Raw genomic sequence first — 22628 nt, forward strand, 5'->3', positions numbered from 1 at the left:
CACAGTACTTGTCCCACACTTGCCGGTTAGAAAAACAAAGTCCAAACAAACTGTTGGAACCTGGACACAAATGGCGTAACTTTAAACTAGGCTGTCAGCAGTTCTACAAATAGCTCTCAGAATGTACTGGTCTATGGTTCAAATGGCAAGGCAACACCCCAGAATGTTTCACAGTGTTTTAACAATATGGCGCGTGATCAGTATGCCTCTTTAGGTCAAGAAACCTTAAGAAAAGCTATTGCCTCATCTTTCACTTCCTTCTTTGGGGGATATAAACTGCATGCCTAGCAAGGCCATTCAAGGAATGGTTTGCTGGGTTGGGGCCAGCCACAGTCCTTCCTACATGCAGCTGGTTTCTGGAAACAGCCAAGGCTGACTCTACACCTTGAATCAATGGTCTTACTTGTCTGGGAAAGGAGGCCAGACGAGATGACCAGCCACTTTCCCCCGTGGCAGTGGGCAGGGCCAGTGGGCTGCTGCTCAGAAAGCTGAGAAAGGTGCAAACAGCAAGTCACAGACAAGACCAAGAGGAAACAGAGAAGAGCCACTAACCTGGTATGTCTGCTTCAGAGCCACGGAAATGCTCAGGCGGTGGTCCCAGATCAGAGAAAGGGCCTTGCCCAGCAGCAGAATGACATAGTGACCAGACTCCACCACCTCAAAGTGGGTCTCATCCATCATGGGCTTCATCACATTCACCTGAAGGATGACAAAGCACGAGAAGAGGGAGTGAAGGGCAGACATGAGAGACCCCCTCCACCCCACACCCCTGCCTGTCTCCAGAACTACAAGTCATTTGCCCCACCTGGTCAGAGCATGCCCCTTTGGGGCCCACACCCTGCCTGGATGTTTCTGCGTCAGTCTTGCCTATCACTGGCCAAGAATCCTATGACTCAGGGATCATAGCAGAGATGGCAGCAAAATCGTAATTATAAGATCAAAAATACAATGAAACCTACCAGTGGAAGATATCCATCACCTCACAAAAATAATTTTTTATACTTGATCATTAAATGCACGAGGTCTCCTAATCAGGTTTTAACATGGCAATGATTTTAGGGGCTCCTGGGTGGCTCAGTCAGTTGAGCATCCGACTTCCGCTCAGGTCGTGATCTCATGATTTGTGAGTTTGAGCCCCGTGTTAGGCTCTGCTGACAGCTCCGAGCCTGGAGCCTGCTTCAGATTCTGTGTCTCCCTTTCTCTTTCTCCTCCTCCCCACTCACACTCTGTCTCTCTCTCTCTCAAAAATAAACATTAAAAATTTTTTTAAAAACCATGGCAATGATTTTAAATATCGCTAAGCAATTCATTTAAAAATCTATCCGTTTATATAAATGAGCACTAGACTCTTCCCTTTCCTTCCCCCATCTCCTGCTCCCCAGAGTCCCTGTCACCAGGAGTCAGCTGACAGAGAACACAGAGACTGAAAAGCTCAGCGATGGTGGCAGGAATCATGGATTTCAGTTTCCAGAAGGACTCCAACCTGGACCCTAGACTTGGCAGAACTGTTGCCTGTGCGAGCCCTCAGAGCCCAGCTCAGCGCGCTTGGCTGACTATGTAATTCATAAAACTGAAGTAGTTGCGAAGCACCTGTCACCCTTTGCCAAGGTTCTCCTTCGTGACACACACGTGCAGAGTTAATCATAAGTGCTCACCTCCTATTCGACATCACCACTGTCATCTGTCCTTTGACACAGAGTTGACACTGCTGACCCACAGCCAGTAATGGGGAATTCACTCCCCATCTCCTGATATCGGTGGTGCATGTTCCCAAGAAGTGAGGGATGAGGGCTGAGACCATGGAATAAAATGATGATACCAGGACAGGTTTGAGCCCAGGCCCTGTTCTCCCTAGTACAAGACATTCAGACCAACAGAAGCAAAACTGTGGTCTCCAGGCTACCTGGAGCTCCAGATGCAGATTCTGGGGTCCCCCTCAGACCTATGAGAATCTCAGGGTGGACCCCGGGATCAGGATCTTAAATCAGATGCCAGGTGGTTCTTCTGTACTCTTCTGAGAACCACTTCATAAACTCTTAGTATACAAGGACTAAATATGTTCACTGCTCTTTTGAACTCTTTTGAAAAGACTTTATCTGAAAAGAACTGAAAAACATACAGTAAAAATCCCAAAACATCATTACTTCCCAAAATAAATGTTTAAGTGTGTGTAAATATAATATATATCTATATATTTTAGTGCATATATGATAGATATGTATATATAATATATGTACATGTGTGCATATATATTATATATGTATACATATATGTATTGTGTAGTAATGATACCCCCGTATATCATATGACAGATATGTATATATGTATATATTATGTATATGTGTGTATGTGTGCATGTGTATGCATATGATATGTGTATACATGATATTTATGTATATACACTACATATGTGTGTGCATATGCACATATATAGGTACATATGTGTATACGTTAGTATATGTGTACATGTGTGTATATGTGGTGTGTGTATATATATTCCTATCTACATATTTCATAAATATATACACACACATACATATGTATATGAAAGGGAAAGGCCTCCTGCCCTCCAATCTCCACCCCACCCTCCTGATTCTTCCTACACTTTTGTGGCTACAGTCCCACATTTATGTCCACTCACATATCTGAATTTTACTAAAATGGGATCGTGTTATCCATGGTCACCTGCAACTTGTTCTTCTCATAGAATATATGAAGGTCAGACGATACGGCTCTACCTCGTGCTCACTGTACAATATTCTGTCACACGAGTTCTAAACAGCACTTGATACATGCTCTTAATCAGCTGACAGAAGGACAGAGGGGTGTGAGCGTAGAGGGGATGAGGCTGGCACTCACCTCCCCATCAAACAGTTCAATCTCGCCTCCTCCCACCAGGATGGTGATCCGCTTCTTGCATTTCACTGATGGGTAGCTGCACCCCTCATTCGCCACCAGGATCCGGAAGGTGCCAGGGTTACTGCCACAGTAATCCTGGGGAAAGGGAGAGAAATATTATCCCTGCTACCTCTCCCCAGATCAGAATATTGGCATCTCACCATCTCAGACCATTGAAGGATATGTGTTAAAGGATGTTACCGTGTCCATGCATGGGCGTGTGTGAGACAGAGAGAGAGGGAATGAGAGAGGGAGAGAGAATGACTTTAGGGGGAGAAAGGACAGGTGTGTCATCTTCAGCCATTACCTATGAACCAGAGTCAGTGAGCACAAGGTAGAGAAGCAGGGAGAGGGGGAGGGGAGAGGGAGAAGTGGCACGTGATATGCTTTGCTGAACACATCAGCCTAAACACCCCTACCTAGAACCTGTTAGTGCTTAGTCTCACCCAGCTAACTAGGACAGTTTGACCACATGGCACTTTGTGGCTCTAAATTCTAGCTGAATCCCTCTGGACGGCGGCCCAGAAACGTAACCAGAGGTCGTCTGACACAGCTCCATGGATGCTAAGCTACCACCTCTGGCTGGGAATAGAGGATGACGGAGTGCTGGTCCTTGCCGGCAATTTCATAGAAAATTAACAAAAAGGGGACACACTTCTAGCAAATACCTCCCCATGGTGGCTATAGCTGTGGTATGGTAGGAGAAAAAAAAAGACAGAAAAACTAGGTGTGAGCCTTGCTCTGACAGTTATTGGATACACTGAGCAAGTCACTTACCTCTCTGACACGCCCGCACACACACACAGACACAGACACACACAATCGGCCCCTCTAAAACACAGGATCAGCCAACTTAGTGGGGATTGTTAGGTTAAATGGATGTATGTTGAGTCAATGGGATGGTGAAGGACAAAAGAGGGAACAAAGGTACAGGTGCTTTATAAATGGTTCTTGTCACCAGCTGAGATTTTGCTAAAAAGAGTTAAGTCTTGATGATACCTCCCAAAGAAGGGAGAAAGGGGAGGATCTGGGACAACGTATCAGAAGGAGACAACAGAACTGGCTGTGATGCAAGACAAGCAACCTACAAAGGGGGACAATTTGAAAGGGACACTAAAACTGGCCTGCTTGGGAAAGCTCTGCCTGGGCAGGGAAAGCCGGGGAGCAGTGGATCTGACCAGCTGCTTCTCATTGCGCGGAATCAGTCTAGTCGTGTGTTCTGGATGCACACTTGCATTTGATACTGGCTGGGTGGTTGAATGCCAGAGATGGTGTCACCTCATCTTTTGTTACCAAGGTTGGGAGGCAGATAATCAAAAGACGAGCTGCCATATGTAATCTGTAGGAACACTCCAGAGGGGGATACACCCCAGGTTCCTAAGTGTCAGTAAAACCATGTTATCATGTGCATGCCCTGTCTCTCTAGCACACTGCATGCCTCTCTGGGGCCAGACTGGGTCATGGGAGGTAGGAGGCTCCATTAGTTGGTGCCACTGCTCACTCCAAGCATGCCCTGTGCACAGCCTCTCAGTGCTGCTGCTCGTTCTGCCCCACTCCCAGCATGCTCTGCAGGTACCCTCACTGCCTGACTCACTGCCCTGCAGTTCTGTCTCTGAGGCTGAGGCTCCTACCAGTTTGTGGTCCTCCCTCAGACCACGCCGAGTCCCTACTCCTCCTCCTGAGAATGGAGACAGTGAGACCACATTTGTTTAAAGCTTCACAGAGTCGAGCTGTGTCATCCCTCATGAGAAAAGCACTTATACCTCCTTGCTTACTCACTTTGGTGTCAACCAGCAAAAGAAGTTGACAGGAATCCACCCAGTGGGGAGAGAAAGGCAGAGAGGCCGGTGCCCTCACTCACCACCTAGGATTTCCTGGGCAGTATGACTTTTCTGTGATGCCCTTTCTGAATTGCACTAGGTTAGAAATGGAAATGGTAGAGAACGCAATAGGATCATAGGGTGGGAAGCCAACTCCAGGGATCACTCCAACCAGCCCCCTGTTCTGGGCCGCCCACCAGGGCACTGGTGGTGAGGGTGAGAGGGGCTCGATCCAGCCTGGGATCCCACCCTCCCCACTGCGCATCCTGATCGAGGCTGTGCCTGCCAAAAAGAACAGATGTGTTTTTCTAATTCCATTTTGGTACTACCTTAGGCTGGTGGTAGCCTTGCCCCCACACCACTCCCAGTCAACAAATGAGCTTCTGCCCTATTCTTGTACGTCTCCATGTAAGCTGAAGGAAGATGGGCCACGGCTCTGGGTTTCAGGCACCTCTTTTAGGGGCTGGAAAATTGCTCCAGTGGAAACCAGCCTCAGAGCTGTTTCTACAGACAGAACAGTAGAATCTGACCCCCAAAGGGCAGTCAGCATCTCCCAGTGCCTCCTGGAGACAGACAGCAGGCCCTCCCTCCCTCGCTCTCACCTGCACCAGAACATACTGGCACTCTCCAGGGAACAGATATTTGAGCCCGTCGAAGGTGAGGTAGTGCGCCATGCCGATGGCAGAGCACGTGGCGTCACACACATGGTCCGTGCAGTTCCACTTCCGGTCCCGACAGACACTAGGAATAATAATGGCCAGGATGACCAGTGGGTACTGTGGTGTGAGGGGCCCTTCTGGGCCCTGGGGAATGAAAGACAATGAAAGAATGCAGATCACTCTGGGGTGCCACCCAACCCTCCAGGAAGCCTCTAGAAGTGGAGGACTGGCTGCCTGTGGGGTGGGATGGGGAAGGGCAGTTTGCAGTCATAAACTGTCATATTTCTTTTAGGTCGGCTTCATGCCCAGTGTGGGCTCAAACTCACGGCCCCAAGATCAAGAGTCGCATGCTGTTCCAACTGAGCCAGCCAGGCGCCCCATAAACTGTCACATTTTTAGAGCACAGGGCCAAGGGGGAGAAAGGGAAGGCTATGCTGCTCTTCTGCTTCAAGGGGGAAGTGAGGCAAAGGGGGAAACAGGTCATCCAAGGTGATGGGCAGCCAGGGGAAGAAGCCCAGTTCCTCTGTAGACCACCTGCTATGGATCTGCTGAGGTTCAGCCTCCCTGGAAGATACCTGAGAGTGGCCATGGGGTCTCTACAGAACAGAGACACTGAAGTTGAAAGCCTTCTGACACTAACAGGGAGAAAAAGACACAACGGCAGGAAAGTTCTGAGTTGGGAAATAGTGATCAACCGTGAACTTCTGCCAGGAGAGGTTTTGTGTGTACAGAGCTATGTTTCAATCCACAGTGATGTGTCCACTACCACAACGCTCATCCCCCCACCCCACCCCATAACCAGAGCTGACATCAGAGAGCCCACTCTGTGCGTCAGAGGTGGTAAGCTCAGACCTCAGGCCCAAAAGACAGCTAAGCGCCTTCCGGGTCCCAGCCCTTCCTGCCTCTGTTCCTGGGGACCTTCCTCTAAAGCTGTCACAGGCAGGGTGAGTGAACAGAGAAAAGCGCTAGTGAATGGCGGGCACAGAGAAGGAAGAAGAGAACCAGCCATGCCACGCACACTTGCAGAATGCTTAGGGGGTAGTATAAGGCCAGGGAAGGACCCTCCAAAGTCCGTGCCTTTTGGCAGCTTGGTCACACATGCCATGACCAAAGTCATAGGCCAAAGTCCCTCTTGGAAACACTACTCTCCAGGACAGGGTTGGTGCACGGTGAGCACAGGAGAAGATAAAGATTCTCCCCACTTTGTAGTTCGAGAAACAGAGACACAGAGAAAAGGAAAAGAACAACCATGTTCCCACAGGGTGCCAGAGGCAAGTGCCAGAGTCCTGTGGTCACGTCAGCCACTGTGACCCCATTCCCGCTCACCCCACCCCAAAGGCACAGGCCCCAGGAAAGCCTCTCCCAGGGCCTCACCAAGTGTTGCAGTCAATTTTCACCGTTTCTCCTGGGGCGTATTCTCTGCCTTGGTGGAAGCAGGGACACCTTTCCAGGGCCACACATCTGTTTTCATGCCGGACCTAAGGGAAAGGAATCCAAATGTCTTAGGGGCCATAATGAGTGATGTAGGCCCTGCTGAGAAGATGGCCTTGGCCACAGGCCAGTCCAGGGAACCCATGCCCACCCAGGCTGGGGCTCGGCAAACATGGGCCCCTATCCACACACTGATCCCCCCAGCTCAGCTAGAGACACTCCGACCAGCCTCTGCCCTCACACCCTGCTGGGACAGTGGCAAAGACTCTGTAGTAACATGTGGCAGATGCCCTTGGATGTGCATCTCCTTAGACCCAGTAACACCACACAGAGGATGTCTCCAAACCAAACAGGCTTACGGACAAAGGTTAACGTAGAATCATTTATCATTGCAAAATATGGAAACAACCAACCGTTCAACAACAGGAAAATTATTAACTCCATTAAGGAATCCCCAGATAATGGTATCCTTTGTAGCTATTAAAATGGCCCTTTGGAAAACTCTTATATGATGTGAGAAATACTGACACTATTAATTTTTAAAACAGGGAAAGACTGTACTTACATACAGTCCATATATATATATATATATATATATATATATACACACACACATATATATACACGCACACACACACACACACACACAATCCAAAATATGCCACAAAAAGACTAGAAGGAAATACAGAAGTTCCATCCAGATAGAAGCCTGAGACAGAGAAATAGGAGATTTTTATTTTCTTTTTTGGTTTTTAAATTTTTTTCCAAATGTTCATCAATAAGCATATATTATGTTTACAGTGGAAATGATGGAAAATATGTTTAATAAAACTTAAATGCATTTAGTCCCTGGAGATGAAGGCTGCATACTGCCCATAGACAGGGATGGACCAAAGCCAGAGTCTGGGGCTTGTTCAAGCCCCACATACCTGTTCCTCGCCTAGTCCCCTGGGATTCTGATACACCCTCCATGGGGGTATGCTCTGTTTCCCTGCCCTCAACCCAGGAAGAAAGTACTATGTGAACATGTTGTACTCCTCAGGCCTGTAGGGGTCAGAGGGAAGAAAGAACTAAGACCCACTGGCCCCAGTGGGCTCAGAAGGAACTCTCCAAACCTACTCTGACCCCAGCACGTAGATATGCTTCTGTCCCAGCCCCGTAGGACAGCCCTGGATGTCTGCTCTGGTGTGGGCTATGGGTAATCTAAAAGAGCCATGGGTCACCTTCAGGTGAAAGGACCACAGCACATTGGTTCCAGAGATACCTAAGGGGTGAGAAGTTCCTGGTTCAGGATCCATGAGTTCCAGTTACTCCCCGGACAAGCCTGAGTTCCCTGGGCTTGGAACTGAACAAAGCCCTGGGAATGGGGCAGTCCTGGCCTAAACAAAGAGCTTTTATGTTGGGGACCATAGGCTAAAGTAGTGTGTGTGTGTGTGTGTGTGTGTGTGTGTGTGTGTGTGTGTTAGAACAGGATCGGAAGAAAAACCTCCAATTAACCACCACCTTCACCCAACCCCAAGTCCTCAAGACCTAAGTGAAGGGGGAGGGTGGGAGCACAGAGTAGGAGGAAGAGGCAGGTCAGCCAAGACCTGTTATTGGAAGACAAGGAGCTTAGGCACCCAGTAGGGAAGATGACAGCTTGGCAGGATCAGGGAGGAGGCGACAAATGTCTCTCTATCACAGTCTTCAGAAACTATCACAATTAGGGTTCATTCTCACATCCCCCCCCTCAAAGCGTCATCACTTCTAACTTAAGTCCGAGGCTTGCCACCTAATGGCTACTCTAAGAAAGACCGATACATTTACTGGGGAAGCTTGACATGCTCTCCAACACCCACACCTACAGCTGATGGAGACCAGACAGTAAGTCGCCTTGTTGGAAACGTAATGTGAGACAAAAGTGATGAGGATGCACAGAGGTGGATTCCAGGAAGCAGAGCCCTGCTCACCTCACCCCACCTCAGCAGAACGTGCACTGCCCCTCTGCCTTTGAGCAGGCTGGCTGGAGGGCTTCCATGCCTCTTGGTCTGCATGCTGGATGTTTCTACCTCTCTCCAGGATATTCAGCCCATTGACAAAGAGTCTTGCACCCCCATGGCTCAGGTAGCCCCTCCCCTGGCCCAGGGGTGAGTCCCAGCCCTCCTGCAATGGACGTAAACTCAAACCCCAGCTTGGTCATGAGATAAAGCCACAAGTGCCCCCTTCCTCCTTTTGCACTCTCACTGACAAGCCATATGGCTCTCTCCGCCCTGACTTACTGATGGATTACAGGATTAAAATAGGACCTTCATACTGGATGGGGACTGCTATAAAGACAACAGAGGTGTGGGGTTAGATTCATAAGTCACAGCTGGAGAGGGGACAAAGCATAACCTTAAAAGGAAAGGAGAGGGTTCTCGTGCCACACCTCAGTACCAGCTCTGACTTGGGAGAGATCAAATAACACCAGCCCAGCAAAAAAACACCCGGAGAGCCCTAAAGCATTAAAGAAATCCCTAGAGATAGAGAGATAAAGGCACAACTCAGGGGATGAACAAGATCAAGATGAGGACTGCTCAGACACATAGGGTAAGCCAGGATAGTGGTCCCTAACTGGACTTTGTGGAAACTCACTTGAACATCGTATTTAAAATGACAAGAACCCGGGGCACCTGGGTGGCTCTGTCAACTGAGCATCCAACTTCAGCTCAGGTCATGATCTCACAGTTTGTGAGTTCAAGCCCCGCATCAGGCTCTGTACTGACAGCTCAGAGCCTGGAGCCTGCTTTGGTTTCTGCGTCTCCCTCTCTCTCTGCCCCTCCCCTGCTCACACTCTGTCTCTCTCTGTCTCTCAAAAATGAATAAATGTTAAAAAAAATTTTTTTCTTAATTTTTTTTAACGTTTATTTATTTTTGAGACAGAGAGAGACAGAGCATGAACGGGGGAGGGTCAGAGAGAGAGGGAGACACAGAATCTGAAACAGGCTCCAGGCTCTGAGCAGTCAGCACAGAGCCCAACGCGGGGCTCGAGCTCACGGACCGCGAGATCGTGACCTGAGCCAAAGTCGGCCGCTTAACCGACTGAGCCACCCAGGCGCCCCCCAAAAAAATTTTTTTTAATGAAGAGAACCATCTCTGCCTCGTGTTTGTCCCTCTGGGACGCCAGAGGATAATAAGGTAAAGTTGACAAACGGCCAAGAGTTCAGAAGCAAACAAGCAGAAATCATTGTCACTATCCATCAACTTGGGACATCCTGAGTAAGAATGGCTCATGCCAAGAACATGGTACTAGGTCTTGGTCAGCCACAAGAAAAATTATGAAGTAGAAAATAAGTGATTTTGTCACTCTTCTCTGAAAAGGCTTCATCTTCCCTGACCCAACCCTCATACATAAACACCATACAGATCCATGTTCCAAAATCTTTTTTGCCTTCCAACTCTCTCTCTTTTGTTCCCATTAATACCTCCAGATCAGTGCAGCTGAATTCAACTAGATGTTTGGCTAGGAGGAAAGAATCTGATTAAATAATTCATACTAAGGCGTGACTGGCTTCCTATGAGGATTTATAAGGCCGTATGCTTTTCTAAAACCCCTGCTTGTTAGCCAGAATGAATTCATGCTCCTCATACTTCAGTAAGCCTAATTAGGTGACAAATCGCATAAGGGGTAGGAGATATTTTTGAGACAGAATGGCTTTGGGCCTTTTAAAATGACATCTCATAGGATATACAGTGCCCACATGTGAGGCTGACCCTGAACGGGCCCCAGAGCCAAACTCTGCATTTCAAAAAGCAATGCCAGAGTCTTTTGAGTCTTCCTATTGGGCCAGTGATAAAGCCAGGCATCAAAGGACCAGGGAAATGAACATGCTTCCCAGCTACCAAGAGGTTTCCTACTAGCAGAACTAGGTACCAGCTTAGAAAGTGTAACTACTAGATTTTGGAGGATAAGTGAGCGTCTCCCCGATGAGGGTGCCAAACTTTCCAAGACCACCTCACGGGAGGGAGGGAGGCAAGTAGGGCTGAAGGAGCCCAGTCTAGGACTCAGGAGATGAGGATTTCCAGCCTTCAACGGTTCCTATCTTTGCTCAGACTCCTGGGGGATAGAAGGGTTGAAATCCTGGGTCTTTAGGGCTCCTCCTCACTCTACCACCGGATGGTGCTCCTGGAGAGGAGAGAATTACTACTACCTCCGGGCTGGAAGGAGGGAGCTGGGCAGTGGGTTGTGCTCTGCTGCCACCTTGCTGTGACAGTGGGGAACATTCTGACAAAGGCAAGAAGTTCACTCCAGAATTTCTCAACTAAAGAAAAAGATGGGAATCTTTCCAGTGCAACATCCTTATTTTACTGATCTAGTGGGCCTCTGGGTGTGGATACAGAGGTCTTAGAATTGCTCCCATTGTGTGCTAACTTCCTACAGCATATCTCTCTGTTCACAGTAGGATTCACGGTTTTCCCCCACAAACTTCTTATAACAGTGGTCATTAAACTACTACTTACTAAGCAACTTCCATGTCCCTGTCACTGTCACCCCCAGTCCTCCCAACAGCCCTTTAACCCAGTTTTAGAGCTGAGTAAATCTCAGGAGCCAGGATTCACACCTGGAAGTATGGGACTCCAATCCAATGTCTTTTCCATACCATTTACCAGGGCGTTGACCACTTATAAAAAACACCCCCCACACACACACTTTGTTCCATGCAATGAGGCATATGTACCAGGACTGGTAATATGGCCCAGAAAACCTGGCTGTAAGCAGGTGCCAACCCTGAAACAAACTACAGAGAGGGGGACTCCCAACCTGTTCCCAACATTTTCAGACAGTTGCTGCTAGCCTTACAGTGGATACTGAGAGATGCCCTGTAAGGGGAGAGGCAATCTTCAACCCAGAGCAGTGCTGCTCAAAGCTCAGTCCAGGGCCAGTACGGGTCTATGATGATACAAATACACAAACTGGGTAGGTGTTTGGAAAATCATATGGCAATTGAGTAATACATCATCTGTGGAATCTAATAAAAATGGGGGAGGGACTCATATTTTGCATGTCATTACTTTTTGTTTCTTTTTTTCTGATCATTCTTTTCTATTGTATTTACAAAAGCTTTGGTCCACAACAGATGGAAATTTTAAGAAAACAGGACCTTTATGGATCTCTCCTGTGGAAAGCAGGAGGTGAGCAGAGCCTCTGAGACTGCACCTCGGTTATTTCTCAAAAGAGTTAAAGCTATCCCTACAATCCTGTAGCCCTTTCACCTATAACCCCTTTGGGCCCATAACAGGAATTATGTGCCCATGTCACAGATGAGGCAACTGAGGCTCAGAGAAAGAATGAATGTTCACCCAAGGGCGAGCAAGGCCTGAACAGAGGGCTTGGCCCTCTGCCTTGTTCCTACTCGGGTGCTCTTTCTACTCTCACAGAAAAGAGCCCCCAGCAAAGAGCTACTTCCTCACCCCACCCCCCACCGCCCTCTTCCAAGTCCCCAGAATATAGAATCCCCAACCTCTTCCCTCAGTCACACACCACATCCTCACCATCTCCCACAGGGGACAGGCCACACAGAGAAACACCCCTGGGTAGGATGTCTACACCATCACACGGGCCCAAGCAGGGTGTTTCCAGCTCCTTTGTCTTTGTGTTTCAGCCAAGAACACGTGTCCCATGCAGCAGCCAGCACACTGCGCACTTCATAAATCATGGGCTTTGCTGCTCTGCAGAATCTGGCCTCAACGATTTGCACCTTAGTCGGCATCATAATGAAGCAGTTGTGAAAATAAGCCAATCTCTTACACTCTGAGCTTTTGAGTTTAGAATCCCTTGCGGTTGAGGTTAGAGTCAGCCCCTTATGGGACAAACATCCACAGACTGTCCTCAGAGCGCATGCCAGAGGCTTCGGGAATGCAAATGAGCTCCTGACTGTGTGTCCACATCCTGAACTTGAGGTCTTGCTCTCCACTGGGGGTTTGGGACCATAACGCAATACTGTGCTTATTATCTCAGATGATCTGCACTGTTTTCATTGAAAAAAACAAAAGGTTTGTTTAGAAGAGTCTCTGATGCTGACATAATCCCCTGAGGGATGCCCCTTTTCTTGCCAGAGCCTTCTCTGATGTCTGGAGAATTTCCCCTCCAGGTACAGTGAAGGAACAGTCAAAATGAGAATCCTTTAGGATAAAAAGAGCAATACAGAAGCCTCCTCTCCCCTGGCCTATTTCTTGTCCCTACCCAGCTCTGAGTTTCCCCTCCTTGAATAGACACCTTCTGTGAAGGCATCAAACAAGACCATCCAGGTTGGGGGTGCTCTCCGGCCAATCTCTAGCTCCCCCATTAGAAGACAGTTTAGAATCATCAGAGGCTAAAGCAGAGGGGAACACCCAGGGGGGAATGAACAGGTAGTCTCTCTGTCTTGGAAGAGGGCTAGAGGGAAAGGAGACAAATCATCTGCCCTGCACACACCCCAATGCACAGCCTTCCTGTGGGCTACCGATGATGAGTCCCCATTGCATCTATAGAACATTGGCATCTCCCATCGCCCAGAACCCTGACCTTCAAGTCAAGGCCTGGGCATCATTGATGCCCTTTACAACCATATGAGAGCCATCCTGCCCCCGCCCACTTTGGCGTCCACAACTCCTGCCCCAGACACACACTGCTCACTTTGGGTGTGGGGAATTGGAGTCAGAGAAAGCAAGAAGACCTGATGCTTTTGAAAGAGAAGAACCCAGAAGTTGCTTCTTTCAGGGTGACAAGAATAACAGGTCTACAGCATTCCCTCCTTATCCACAGGGATGCATTCCAAGACCCCCAGGGGATGCTTAAAATCGCAGATAATACCGAGCCCCATATATACTTTTTTTCCCTATATACACATACCCATGATAAAGTTTAATTTATAAATCAGGCACAGTAAGAGATTAACAACAATAAATAAAACAGTTATAACATATGCTGCAGTAAAAGTTCTATGAATGTGGTCTCTCTAAGTACCTTACTGTACTGTACTCACTCACCCTTCTCGTGATGACACAAGATGACAAAATGCCTAAGGGATGAGATGGAGTGAAGTCAATGACACAGGCATTGAGACAAAGCATGAGGCTGATATTGACCTTGTGACAAGACGTCAGAAAGAAGAGCATCTGCTCCTGGACCACAGTTAACTGTGGGTAACTGACACCTTGGAAAACAAAACCACGGATGGGGGGACTACTGTCATATGTTTACACTACACCAGCCGACAACCAGACTTGGGGGGAAGGTAAGGGGCAGGGGCCCGCTCACACCACTGCCGCCAGCAGCAATCTAGAGCCAGGTAGTTGCAAACCAGCATGCCTTGGACTCTGCAAGGCATCCAAGGAACTGCTGGCCGCAGATTGGGTGTCTGAGGCCCCAGCCCCAGAATCATGGAATGTCAAGAGCTGGCCAAGACTGTGACCCACTCTACAGATGAGGAAAACAAGGCTCAGCAAGGGGAAGGGACTTGGGCTGGTCCTTGCTGGTGAAAGGGCAGCAACATCAACATCTCTTGAAATAGAAAGTCATATGTATATATGCAAATTACATCCAAATACACGTGTGCTATTTCCTCTGAGTAAGTAGAATGTGGCCCTTGGGAAAATTCCAGGGGAAATGCCTGTTGTCACTTGTAAGTATTTTCTGGAAATACTTGCTTTGCTTCCTCTGGCACCTCTGTGCCCTAAGTACCTGTGTTTTTGTCAGATCTCATCAGGATGGACTCTAGACACTTTCCCACAATCTCCCTTCCCGACTTTGGCGGCTGAGTCAGCCACAGAAGGCGCTCCCCCACCCCTGACCCCATCACCGCTTCCACCCCCATTACCATTCTTGTTTGGCTCCTATTTTTTCCTCTCTCTGCCCCAGAGCCACCTCATGTGTGCCCGCCTGCAGGGAAACGCCAGGCTGCCCACCTCTGTGGCTGTGGTGGCTTACCATGCCTGGGGGACAGAGGCAGCCGGACACGCAGCCCGTGCTCATGCACTGCAGGTCGTAGTTCTGGCAGGTCTTGGCACACTCGAGCCCTTCAGCCCTCGGGTTGTCAGCAGGGCACACCAACTTGACCATGGGGGGCCGACAGGACAGGCTCCTTTTGCCTTGGAAGTAGAAAAACCAAAGAGGCGACCCGTGAAGGATGAATCTACCTTCCACACTGTCCTTGGTCCCCCCAGGTGCAGCCACTCACTTCCAGAGACCCAACTGCCCCCTCCCTGGGATGACCTGACCTCCAGCAGGTCCAGCACTGAGCCAGGTTCCCCAAGTGGGACTAGATGGCCACCTCATCTATTCATCAGAGCCTCTGACCTTTGCCTACGCTGAAGGCACCTCTCTGGCTCTCCACAACCCTATGACTGCCCACGTTCCTCATCCCCTTGAGCCTACCATAGCAGGTTGCATTAAATCGGGAGGCACTGCAGAAATGTCCAGACCTAGGCTTTATAGGACCTGCATTTGGGTGATAAAAAGTAACCTTTGGGGGCCCCAAGGGGACCATTCCTAAAATGGTCATGCTAATTTAGTTACAAAAACCTTAAGGGGAGATTTCTATGTCATTTTCTGCCCAGCCACTGGCCACTCCAGCCACTCTATTTAAATCTGCTACACTCTGTCCCTTGACACCCCTCCTCGCCCTGCCTGCTTTGTCAAGCCTCCATCGGATGGCCTCCAATACCACCCTCTGATATACTGTCTGTTTTGCTTGTTTGTTGATTGCCCACCCATTGCCAACTAGAATACCAGAATAAATGTTCCGCGAAAGCAGGGGTTGTGTCTCCTTTGTTCAGGGTGTATCATATTTCCTGACAGTTGGGAGGTATCAATGGCTGATTGAATAAATGATAACATCAGATGATTGATACAGCACTTTCCTTTCAAAAACCCAGATGCACTTCACAGCATTTCTATCTTACTGCATAGAGCACTTACTGTCTCCTGTGAACAGGTTCCAACCTTATTTTTTTTTAATTTTTTAATGTTTATTTATTTTTAAGAGAGAGAAAGACAGAGCATGAGCTGGGGAGGGGCAGAGAGACAGGGAGACACAGAATCCAAAGCAGGATCCAGGCTCTGAGCTGTCAACACAGAGCCCAACGCAGGGCTCGAACTCACCAACTGTGAGATCATGACCTGAGCCAAAGTCAGATGCTTAACCAACTGAACCACGTTGGCACCCCCCAGTCTTAATTTTATATGGAAACTTTTGTTAGGAAACTGAAACCCTAAAAGGTCAAGTGGCTCTTCCAAATCGTACAAAATTCTAGGAGCTTCTTGACTTCACAAAAGATGACCGCTTCCAGGAACTATCAACTAGAAAAAAGCCAAGAGAGGGCAGGGACATGAGCAATCGGCAAAGAGAGGAGGAGAAGGATTTAGTGACCCTGAGGTCCGCTACAGACTGAATGTGCCCCCGTAAATTCATGTGTTGACCCCAAAGGTAGTTGTGATAGGAAATGAGCCCTTTGGGAAGTGATGAGGCCATGAGGGTAGAGCCCTCACGAATTGGATTTGTGCCCTGATGAAGACAACCCATGGAGCGCCCAGCCCTTCTTGCCCTGTGAGGACACAGGAGAAGTCTACAAACTTTACCTGACCTTGCTGGCACCCTAATCTTGGACTTCCAGCCTCCATATATAAATATATTCCTGTATTTCTCATAGTTAAGCCACCTAGTCTGTGGTGTTTTGTTATAGCCACCTGAACAGAAAAAGACAAGGTCACAAGTTCTGATTTCAACTTGTGAGCCACTCACATGCTTAGGATCTTATCCCAGCTCAAGGCTGAGAGATGCTCCCCAATCAGTCATACAGGGCAGCCTGACTTCTCACCAGGACAAAGTGGAAAGCCAATGCCTGGCACACATCTGTGTCACTTGGAGAGATGGTGTCTTGAGGGAAGCAGAAGGCAGAGAGAGGTGGTCAAGCCAGATGTTGAAAATAGCTCATTTATCTGCCTAATAGCATCCCTCTCCCTCCTACTGGGACAGTCCTTTCTAAGCAAGGATCCATCTGGAAGCCAATTAGTTTTCCCTGATCCATAAGTGTGAATATGGTCCCCTCAAAGCTAGGTCAGCCCCTTCTCCCTTCTGTGCCTTGTCCTTCAACAGTGTAGCAACTATTAGGACCTTCAAACTGAGAACAATATGCCCAAACTCTCCTCTTTCACATCCATCTGAGAAGCTTTCTAAACAGGTACCCTTGTCATTAAAGACCTAAATGTGAGACCTGAAACCATAAAAAATCCTTGAAGAGAGCACAATCTTGCTGACATTGGCTGAAGCAGCATTTTTCTAGATAAATCTCCTGAGACAAGGGAAATAAAATAAAAAAATAAACTATTTGGACTACATCAAAACAAAAAACTTCTGCACAGTGAAAGAAACAATCAATAAAACTAAAAGACAACCTACAGAATCGGACAAGATATTTGCAAATGACATATCTGATAAAGAGTTAGTATACAAAATATACAAAGAACTGATACAACTCAACATCCAAAAAATAAATAATCCAGTTAAAAAATGGGCAGAAGACATTCTGCAAAGAAGACCTATTTCTCCAAAGAGGACACCCAGATGGCCAACAGACACATGAAAAGATGCTCAACATCATTCATCATCAGGGAAATGAAAATCAAAACCACAATGCATTATCACCATACACCTGTCAGAATGGCTAAAACCAACAATGCAAGAAACAATAAGTGTTGGCAAGGAGGTGAGAAAAAAGAACACTCGTACACTGTTGATGGGAATGCAGACTGGTGCAGCCACTGTGGAAAACAGTATGGCGGTTCCTCAAAAAGCTAAAAATAGAACTACCCTACAATCCAAGAATCGCACTACTGGGTATTTACCCAAAAATTACAAAAACACTAATTCAAAGGGATACATGCACATCTGCCTTTAAATAGCGTTGTTTATAATAGCCAAACTACAGAAGCAGCCCAAGTGTCCATGGATAAATTGTTGAATAAAGGAGATGTGATATATATATCCAACGGAACATTATTCAGTCATAAAAAAGAATGAAATTTTGTCATTTACAATGACATGGATGGAGCCAGAGAGTACGATCATAAGCAAAATAAGCCAGTCAGGGAAAGACAACTACTATATGATTTCACTCATATATGGGATTTAAGAAATAAAACAAATGAGCGAAGGGGGGTGGAAATGAGAGAAACAAACCAAGAAACAGATTATTAACTACAAAAAAACAAATGGATGGTTACCAGAGGGGAGGTGTGTGGGGGGATGGGGGAACGAGGGGATTAAAGAGAGTACACTTATCCTGAGAAAGAAAAATAAATAAAATAAAACAATTAGATAGATAAGCAGATGGATAGACAGACAGACAGACATCCTTGTAAGTATGTCCCTGAGTAAAAAGAGGCTAATGAAGGGGGGTGGTCTTCACCACAATCAAGGTGACCAACTTACAGCTACTCACTGGGTTAAGGTCACCATGGGCAATACAGAGGTCTCACTGAATCCATCTTGCAGATAACTCAATTTTTCCCCTGAAATAAAATTCCTCCCTGCCTCAATGATTTGGATGCACACATGCAAAGGCATGTCAAGGCCTGAAAAACACTCACATGAACATAAAAATGGTGTCAACCCTGACATGTGCCTGAATGCACAGGCACATCAGACAGAGCAGCCCAGTGGCGAGGTGAAGAGCCCTTCCAGGGGGACAGTACTCACTGCGGTGAGACAGGGGGCTGCTGAGGAAAGTGTCAGGCAGCAGGCTTCCTGGGGCTCCACTCGTGGTACAGTGCATGAAGCCATCCTCACAGTAGCTGCAGAGAGGAAAGTCAGAACCCAGCTTCGTAAGAGCGGCTATGCTTGCTGGCTCCTTTTCCTCACCTCCCACTCACCGTCTCCCCGTCCAAGTCAAGGTGGTCCCATAACTCATCTGAAACACAGCCCGCTAAGGCCACTCACCCTCTCTATGTCACCAAACCCAGTGGAACGTCTTCAGTTCTTTCCTTACCTGATCCCTTTTGACATTATTCGACCACTGTGACTATCCTGTTCTTCTAGGACAAGAAACAAATCTCTCCTGGTTTTCCTAATTTTCTAGTTGCTCTTTCAGGCTCACCCCTCTGCTGGCTGCACCCTGGGCTCTCATTCTAGGCTGCCATCCATACACTCAGCTTCTATGACAGAAACGACTCACAAATTTACACCAGCAGCTGGGATCTCTCCTTTGAACCCAAGATCCGTGTATGCAAGTCCCCACATGATAGCCATCTTGGCATAACAAAGACTTCAAACTCAGTATGCCCAAAACTGAAGTCATGATCCCACCACCAAAGCCAGTCCCCCGCCAGGGCTCTGATTCATTGTATGATACCACCAACCATCCAGTTTCACAAACCAGCAAACGAGGGGTCAGCCCTGATACTGCCTTCTTCCCAACCCCCACGTCTGACCATCACCAAGCCCTTGGACCTTGTCTCCTAAACGTCTCTGGCATTCACATCCACTTCTCTACCTTCACTGCCATAAGCTGCCACCACCTGTCACCTGACAAGGCAGAAGTTCCTAACTGACTGATGTCCCTACACCTATTCTTGCCTCTCTCCAAAACACACTCCTCCTGGCAGCCCAAGGGTTTTCCAAAGCCTAAATATGATTATGTCACCTCCCTGCTGAGATTCCTTTGTAGCTTCCCCTCAAGAGGCCTTAGGAAAGAGACCAAATCCCTCAGATGGCCTCCCTGGCCGCATGCGATCTGACTCCTGCCTACATTTTCTCTAGCCCATTTCAAGGATTCATAGACCACGTACTTCTCTTTCTTCCACACTTGTGACTCTGCATGTATTGGAGTTATTATTTGGTTAACATCTCTCTCTGTGTCATTGGACTATAAGATCAAAGACGGTTTTGCTCATTATCTGTTCAGCAGGCAGCATAAGGCTCTGCATAAAGTATTCAATATTTTTTTTTACATATTCTTTTATTCCTCTCCTCCGATCCCAATCCCCTCCCCTAACACGGGCAATTATTTTTATGACATGTAGTCTCCTAAAGCGCCCCCGAGGATCCCCACTTCCTGGTGTTCAAACTCTTGTGTCATCTCCGTTGCACCAAGGTTGATCTGTGTGCCGACAGTATGTGGCAGCAGTGACATACCATGTGTCACTTGAGATTAGGCTATAAAAGACTGCAGCTCCTGTCCTGGTACTCTCTTGGATTACTCACTCCAGGGAACCACTTCACGAGCAGCCCAATGCAGAGGCCCACATGGTGAGGAACTGAATGAAGCCTTCTGCCAAGAGCTGTGTGAATGAGCTGGGAATGGAGCCTCCAGAGCCAGGCAAGTCTCCAGATGACTCAGCCTGCAGCCCTGGTCAACAGTTTGACTCCAACCTCATGAGCAAACCTAGTCACCCAGCCAAGCTGCTCCAGGAGTCCTGCCCCTTAGAAACCGTGTGACATTATACATGTCCATTCTTTCAGGCTGTTAAATTTGGGGTTAATTTTTTTATGCAGCAATAGATACAGAAAACTAATACAATCTTATTCTGTTCAGTGTAGACCTGCCTGCATATATTCTCATAAAATATGTATTTCTTTCGCATGCCTGTATGTTTAATTTGTATAAGTGGTACTATCTCATATATCACAGTGTTTTGTTGTTTTCTTTACCACCACGTGTTCAAGATTGAACCCTGCTAATACATACCTACTTTCCCGGTGCTTCTAAGGCTGCATGATCCTCTACTGTGTGCATCCACTGCCTTTTCCCCATGCACCCTCCCAGGGATGGACACAGACCTCAAACAAAGCTGTGACTAACATCTTCATACATGTGCCCTTAAGAGCCTGTGTGAGAGTTTCTTTAGTGTATATGCCTGAGAGAAGGACTGTGGAGATATCAAGTGTGGGTATCTAATTTGCATAAATCATGCCAACTGCTTTCCTGGGTGCTGGGAGCAATGCACCTTCCAGATTAAAGAAGGCCAGGACACTGGAGAAAGGAGAGGTAGGCAGGGGTCAGATTGCATGGGGCCTGGGAGGCCATCATAGGGATTTGGTCTCTATCCTAAGGCCTACTGAGGGGAAGCTATTAAGGATTCCAAACAGGGATACGACATAATCAGATTTAGGTTTGGAAAAGATACTAGGGTGTCTGAACAGGTGTATGTCCTAACGGTAGCAGAGTGGGGGCCCCATATTCCACAGCCTTGCCAACACTTGGCATTATCCAGATTTCAAATTTTTCCACTCTAGTAGATATGAAGTAATACTCGTTGTTGTGATTTGTATTTCTCTAACAGTAATGATTTTGGATGATTTTTAATGTGGCTGCTGTTCAATTAAAATTTATTAAATGAGCAAAAGAGAATCAGCCCTTCCCTCTCTGGGCACATGCAGAAACGGCACCCTCTGGTTTTTAACTAACACCTGATTTTAAAATATCCTCATGTCATGGTCTGTCTGTCATTTGGACATGACCCAAAAGCTTAATTTCATTTTTAGAAAGAAGAAAAGAGAAGAAAAACCTTGTAGGTAGGATTATAATCAACTCCTGGCCCAGAACCTGGCTTGCAATAGTGTAAGTGCTCTACCATGATGCCTGTCTGGTGACCAAACAGCCTAAAGATACTTCTAGACACATGTGTTTGTACCTTCCTACTACCTCTTGTGGGCATCACCAGCATTTGCTCCATGGGGCTCACTCTTCAGTGTGCGGGGATAAAAATAAAGAGCCACAAAACAAGCCCCAAGTTCCTGATGGTTCCCATTCTCCATGAAATCCGGTTTTCTAAATGAAGTGGAGAGATGGGACAGACAATAACTTTCAGCCCTGGTGCCCAAAGGAGAGCCCGGGAACATATCATGGAGAGGTCACTGATGTGCAAATCCTGAAGAAAGCCTGAAGCCAGAGCTATTTGCCAGCTCTGCTCACCCAGGGCCCTCTGCACCTCATCTCCCCACCTTCCCTGTGCCTCCAATATGGTAAAATGACCAGGGACACGTGCTGCCCTCCAAGTCACCCCAGTCTCCTACCCTCTGGCTTCTTTCCTCACCACACTACTGCAACATGGGGGCCACTATGACCTTCCGATTGCCAAATTCAACAGCCTCCTCTCCATGTAATATGAAGAGTCTAAGAGTCCCTGGGTTCTATCACTGGCTGGATGATTTGGGAAAGTGATAATCTCCCTAAGCCTCAAATTCCTTACTAAGAAAAGCGATGCTTGCCTTCTAACGGCATTGTTTTAAGGTCCCAGAGAGAAACACCCTGAAAATCATAGCTGGACAAGCGGAGTAAAACGACCGCTTGGGTGAAGGCCCAATGCTCAGACCAACAGATGTTGTCACTCTCCTGCTCTCCTCACCTCCACCATATGGCCCGGCATTCGCTGTGCCTTTTTGCTTGCCTTTTTCCTTTGGCCTCTCTCATAGGATCCTCTTTCTGCTCCCCTGGCCCTCTGAACATCCCCCCAAGCTCTGGACTCAGTTTCCTTTTCTGCTCCTCAATCCACTTCCTTCATGGGCCTGGCTGCCCCTGCAGCCATACAGAACACCTCCACGCAAATCTTGTCCAGCCTCCACCTCTCACTCGAGTCCCACATCCACCCCTCTGGTGACTGTTTCCCCTCACTCACCAGCATGCGCTCTTGGCATCCGGGCTAAGACCAAATTCATGATCCTCCCCCTACCCACAAGGAGCCCTCTTGCTGTTCCTGCACTCCCGGGCACTCCAGTCTAGAACCCCGGGGCCGTCTTCAGCCAACCTCATCCCCCTACATGTCCCCCCAGTCTGTTTACTTCCTGGGGTCTCTGGCCTCTGTCCCCTTGCTCCATTTCCACTG

The 22628-nt window shown here is 47.8% G+C and overlaps 1 protein-coding gene across 2 annotated transcripts in view; it reads right to left on the reverse strand.

The window, feature by feature from the left end:
• VWF (von Willebrand factor) overlaps positions 1-22628 on the reverse strand; it is a 137439-nt gene that overhangs the window by 55508 nt on the left and 59303 nt on the right. For both annotated transcript variants that reach the window (XM_027074097.2, XM_053225737.1), the window contains exons 17-22: positions 18505-18599; positions 14736-14896; positions 6752-6855; positions 5321-5459; positions 2860-2994; positions 553-699 (exon numbers count right to left, since the gene is read on the reverse strand). In XM_027074097.2, the coding sequence (XP_026929898.2) occupies positions 553-699; positions 2860-2994; positions 5321-5459; positions 6752-6855; positions 14736-14896; positions 18505-18599 (781 nt within the window). The remainder of the gene's footprint in view (positions 1-552; positions 700-2859; positions 2995-5320; positions 5460-6751; positions 6856-14735; positions 14897-18504; positions 18600-22628) is intronic.

Source organism: Acinonyx jubatus, chromosome B4 (assembly GCF_027475565.1).
Source record: "Acinonyx jubatus isolate Ajub_Pintada_27869175 chromosome B4, VMU_Ajub_asm_v1.0, whole genome shotgun sequence".
NCBI classification, from domain to species: Eukaryota; Metazoa; Chordata; class Mammalia; order Carnivora; family Felidae; genus Acinonyx; species Acinonyx jubatus.